The sequence below is a fragment of the Phyllobates terribilis genome, unplaced genomic scaffold, assembly GCF_046119375.1.
Source record: "Phyllobates terribilis strain yellow unplaced genomic scaffold, ASM4611937v1 Scaffold_6405__1_contigs__length_44742, whole genome shotgun sequence".
Classification (NCBI taxonomy): Eukaryota; Metazoa; Chordata; class Amphibia; order Anura; family Dendrobatidae; genus Phyllobates; species Phyllobates terribilis.
The window spans coordinates 30105-35233 of record NW_027369148.1 but is presented as its reverse complement, the minus strand read 5'-3'; the positions used below and the strand labels follow the sequence as shown (position 1 = coordinate 35233).

At 41.6% G+C, this 5129-nt stretch overlaps 1 protein-coding gene across 1 annotated transcript; it reads right to left on the bottom strand.

The window, feature by feature from the left end:
• Positions 1 to 2296: 2296 nt before the first annotated feature.
• Positions 2297 to 4539, bottom strand: LOC141250980 (uncharacterized). Its single transcript, XM_073670169.1, is given in 8 exon segments — positions 2297 to 2449; positions 2520 to 2744; positions 2826 to 2993; positions 3057 to 3172; positions 3248 to 3400; positions 3474 to 3617; positions 3973 to 4053; positions 4056 to 4539. Coding segments are annotated over 8 exon segments (1524 nt in total).
• Positions 4540 to 5129: the final 590 nt, after the last annotated feature.

Genomic DNA, 5129 nt, shown 5'->3' with positions numbered 1-5129 from the left:
ATTTATAACAAATGAGAATTCTGAACTAATTACAATGAAGAGCTAGCCCCTATTTATACATGAGAAAACTTCAAGGTTAAGCAAACTTCTAAGCTAAGTAATCTTCTATGCTAAGGAACCTCCAAGCTAAGAAATCATCTGGAACTGCACATGGTCTATGTCTGCATGCCTAGCCGCCCCTAGCTGTTGCACAGCCTTGGTGTCAAGCACATGCTAAAAGGTGTCAGCCATGTGTTGGGCGTGTGTTGGCCCGTGCCAAGCGTGTGTCTTAGTGTGACTGGCTTGTGCCAACGTGTGTTGCGCACGCTGATGTGTCCAAGCCCTTAGGTCAAGCATGATGCCACACACTTGCCTGCCTCACCTGCCGCATCACCTGCTTGTCTGGCCTCCTTGGTTAATGCGCTCTCTATGCGCTCCAAGTCTAGGCCGCGGTCCAGGCTCATGCCTATGCTTTGTGATGTGACCTCACCTACCTTGACAGCTATAGACGAGGAGGAGGCTATGACTCTTAGGTCCACAGGCCCGATTACTAGAGCACGAGCCAAAGTTATTCAAGTTGCGACTCAATCACTAGTGACAAGGCTCGTAGCAGGACAGGGACGTCCAACTACCGAGGATGGATCCATTATGAGCTTAGTTACAGTCGGGACATCTTCACAGGCTGCAGAGATCCCGGAGCTTACAGATTAGGGATATTGATCGCTATTCGCCTAGTTATCGATATTTCTAATTTATGACTTTTATCAGTATTTTTCCTAGACATTATTTGCTATTTTGAGAAGCATTAGGAGGCCTTTCTTTATGTATAGCATGGCCGGCCCCTTATGTATTTTTAGGTCTTTTCTTCTCCAAGGCTTATCATATAAAAGCCCTAGAGAAGCCAGCCCTAGAACTGACGTTAATAATTCAGAACTTTTGTTGAGAGCTTTCTCCATCCGAAGTTGCATTAGCGTCATTCCTTGAATCCCAGATTGAGACGACTCTCTTGGAATTCATCCACCAGATTAAGATCGAGAAGACTCTCTTAATCTGCATCACTTCCGCATCGCCATCTTTTCATCTCTACAACCTTCCATCAGATCCGAGTTCAAAGGAGGATTCGCCCTACTGCAGATTCATCGATCAATACCGGATAATTGAGGCCTTCTTCAACACAAGGTCACATCACTTTGTAAGGCTACTGCTCGCCCCTGAGCGCGTATACGCCTATGCACTTCAGGCTTTGACGGGCTGCAAGATGTGCTTCATGCCTTTGCCTCAGACTATTCCCCCAAAATGTGGATAAGTCGCAAAAAATTGAGGTACGAGTTGATGAGGCGTAACACTAGTGCAAGCTTTTGAGGATAGTAATTCATATTTAAAGTTTAAATGTCCTTGTATATTAGTTTATACAATTTTTTATTAACAAATGATTCAGTATTGAAAATCATTAGCTTGTGTCGCATTGTCCTTTTGTATATTGGATCAGATTATGCTTGTATGTGTACGACATCCTAGTCCATATGTAGATGTAGGGATGTGATGCCTATAATAATACAAGCACATTAATTACTTCTTCTATTGCACCTTGATTCTAAAAATCAATGTGGTCTCATATTGCAAAATTCGCTATTTTTTACATTACACGATATCGTGTATCTTTTTTTTTGAACAAGCAATCCAAATACACATACTTTACGGCTGAATATGCCCTAAATCACCAAGGCAAATGATCTTGAAAAAACCCAAACTTTTAAAAACTCATGAAAGATCAGAGAAAAGCTATATCCTCAAAACTATTATAGGTAAGAGCTTTGATCACGTCTCTAATAAGCTGTTGATGTCAATGATTTTTCGAAAGGAAATCAACCGCTTAATTACAATCTCGGCGAACATGATTAAAGTCCAGTGCTTGCTAATTTGCAGACTCTTGACCAACCATTCCATCTGGTGACAACATATATGTCAAGAATTGAAAATATTCGTAGTAGAGTAGCAAGCAAGTGTATAATTTTCGAAACCTCCTAAAACTACAAACGATGAATGAATGAATGAATAATAATAATAATAATAATAATAATAATAATAATAATAATAATAATAAAATAATAATTCCAAAAAGGAGCTGCGCAGTAATTGATTAAGTTCAAATCAAAATTTCATAACATATATTTATGGCATGCCAGTCGGCAATAGCACCAATAAATAAAGAAAACACATGAGCCATTATCCGTCAGCTCCTGAAAGAGAATTGATACATTTTTCTTCTAAAATTCACCAAATCCTGGCTTGTAAAACTCAATACAAAGGCACCTCTTCAGCCGGTAGTTGGCTCTGATGAGCCAGTCTCACTTACTCCAAAGGCGTCGGCCAGGCTGAAATTAATATTGCCTCTCATGGTCCTTCCTCCGATCCCTGAATCACCCTTCCTCATCATTGCAGCAAACTCACTGTAGTCGATTCTCCCATCCTGTCAAACAATCTTCATTAGATGTTGCACCCTGTTCATAATGTTCTTAACAAACCATCACTGAACTTACATTGTCCTGATCAATCTCTTGAACTATCTCATCAAGATGAACATCTCCGAGACCAAAGTCTTTGCAGGCTTGTTGCAGCTCATCAATGGTTATATAGCCGCTACCATCTTTGTCAAAGTACGAAAACGCCGCTGCCAGGTTTTCTTCCCTTTCAATCTTGTTCACGTGCAGAGTGGCAGCGATAAACTCGCCATAATCGATGGTCCCACTATTATCAATATCAGCCTATCAAAATATATGCATGAAGCAAACTAGTAAGCAACTGCAGCGGGTATACACATTACGCAGAATGAAACTAGACAGTACCGCTTCCATAAGAGCCTTTATCTCAGACTCTCCTAAATCAGATCCAACCCTTTTCAACCCGACTTTGAGTTCCTCCAATGTTATTGTCCCACTGTTGTCAGTATCTATCATCTTGAATAGCTCCTTTAGACCACCAATTTCTTCCTCTGAGAGCCTCTCTGCAATCACCTACAAAATAGTGCAACTAGCTAAGCAAAAATAGAAAATTTAAAGCTAGAAATTGTTACATACACGCAATGCCATCTTCTTCAGTTTGTTCATTGCTGAGAATTGTTTCAAACGTGTCAAAACAGCCGAGTCCAGAGGTTTATCAGGAGCAACGTTGTCATCCACAATCCAAGGATGACCTGTGCAGCACAAGTTACGTTAATAAAATACATGACAAGATTATCAACAAGACCATGTCAACAATCAGAACTCACAGAGAACTTGATGAGCTGTCAGCCTCCTTCTTGGGTCCCTGTCGAGCATTTTACGAATCAAGTCCTTTGCACTGTCTGAGATGCTGGGCCAAGGTTCAGAATCGAAATCTAGCTTTCCATGCAAGATTTGTTTGAAGATCCCTGCCTCAGTCTCTGGTGTGATGAAAACAAGAAAATGATTAACCCAATATAAAGGACAAAGTAAGGGTTCAAATCTCATGTCTACCTGCCCAAAATGGTGGAACCCCACTCAACAAGATGTATAGGATAACACCAGCACTCCATACATCAGCTTCATGTCTATACCGTTTGCACAATACCTCAGGTGCAACATAGTAAGGGCTGCCAACCACATCATCGAAATATTGCCCTACCAACCATAAACTTAAAATGTCAAACATCAATATCACTTACTTTTGCAGGTTGCAAATGGTTGAATCTATGAAATGTTTTCACAATGGAGATGGGAACCTTAACATTCTATAGGTGACCATTAATTCAAGGAACAGAAGACCACCAAGTTCTCTATTGGCACCTAACTCAGAATCAAACAAGATCATGGCTTGAAGGCCAGAAAAGGCAACAAAAAAAGTGAAAAGGAAAGGCAATTAATAAGTTGCACAGAGATTTCTGAAAGATAAAAAAGATGAAGTTCAAAGTATTGGCCAGACCCATTGTCACATTATTACTGAAACGAAACTCAAGAATATCAAATCATAGCCTACCAGGGTTGTAGAAAACGGACAATCCGAAATCGGTGGCCTTAAGCTTAGCATCCTCATCAAAGCTCTCGAAGAGGAAATTTCAGGCTTAAGATCCCTGTGCATAACTCCAAGAGAATGACAAGCTTCTACGACCCCAACAATAGTCCTGATCAACTGAGCAGCTTGTCTCTCACTGTAATGCCCCTTGGCGATGATCCTATCAAAGAGCTCTCCACCAGCACAGAGCTCCATTACCAAGTGCACAAACACCGAATCTTCGTAAGTCCCCTTGATCCTGACCACATTCTCGTGCTCGGATAAATGGTGCATTATCTGAATCTCTCTCCAAACGTCTTCGTAATCCTCCTTGCAAATCAGCTTCCTCTTGGGAATCGACTTGCAGGCATACAGCATCCCTGTCTCCTTCTCTGTGCAAAGATAGGTCGTTCCGAACTGACCTTGGCCAAGTTTCTTTCCGATCAGGTAATGTTCTCGAAGCTTCGGCGTCTCGTAGGGGAGAACGGAGCTCGTCGGCTTCCCCGCAGAGGGCGTGAGCCTCCTCGGCGCCGGAATCGGGTTCTCCGACATGAACTCGATCTGATGGGGTCCTGCTTGAATTTAGGGTTTACTCGATTAGGTCAATGTGATCGTCAACCGCTGCACCAGACTGCTTGATCTCAGGAACAGGGGAGATTTAAGGTAGCTAGGAAGAGCAATCAGTGGGAATGACTAATGACGGTGGAATCTTTTAGCAATTCCAATTGAATTGCATGTGAGAGAAATGGGGGAAAACTGCAAAAGAGGATGTCTGTACAAAATTCTGTGGATTGTGGATTTGGTCTTTATTTATCTCGTGACCGTGTTGATTAGTCGGAGAGCACTCTCGATGACTCATCTTCGTCGTCATCACCTTCATCAATCATCACGATCCTTCATTCAGAAAGCCATCTTGTTGAACGGTGGATATACGTGCGCCATGTTTGACTCAGTATATTGTGAGTCCCACTAGGTAAACTTAACCTGGCATTGACTTCGCATTAGACGTGTTTTAAAAGTTATGGTTACCACCAATTCGATGGACAAACACATAATTTCATATTGAATATACCTAGCAAATCGAGCTGTAACCATTGTCAATTGATTTTCTGTATACAGATACCTGTAATGGAAGACTAACA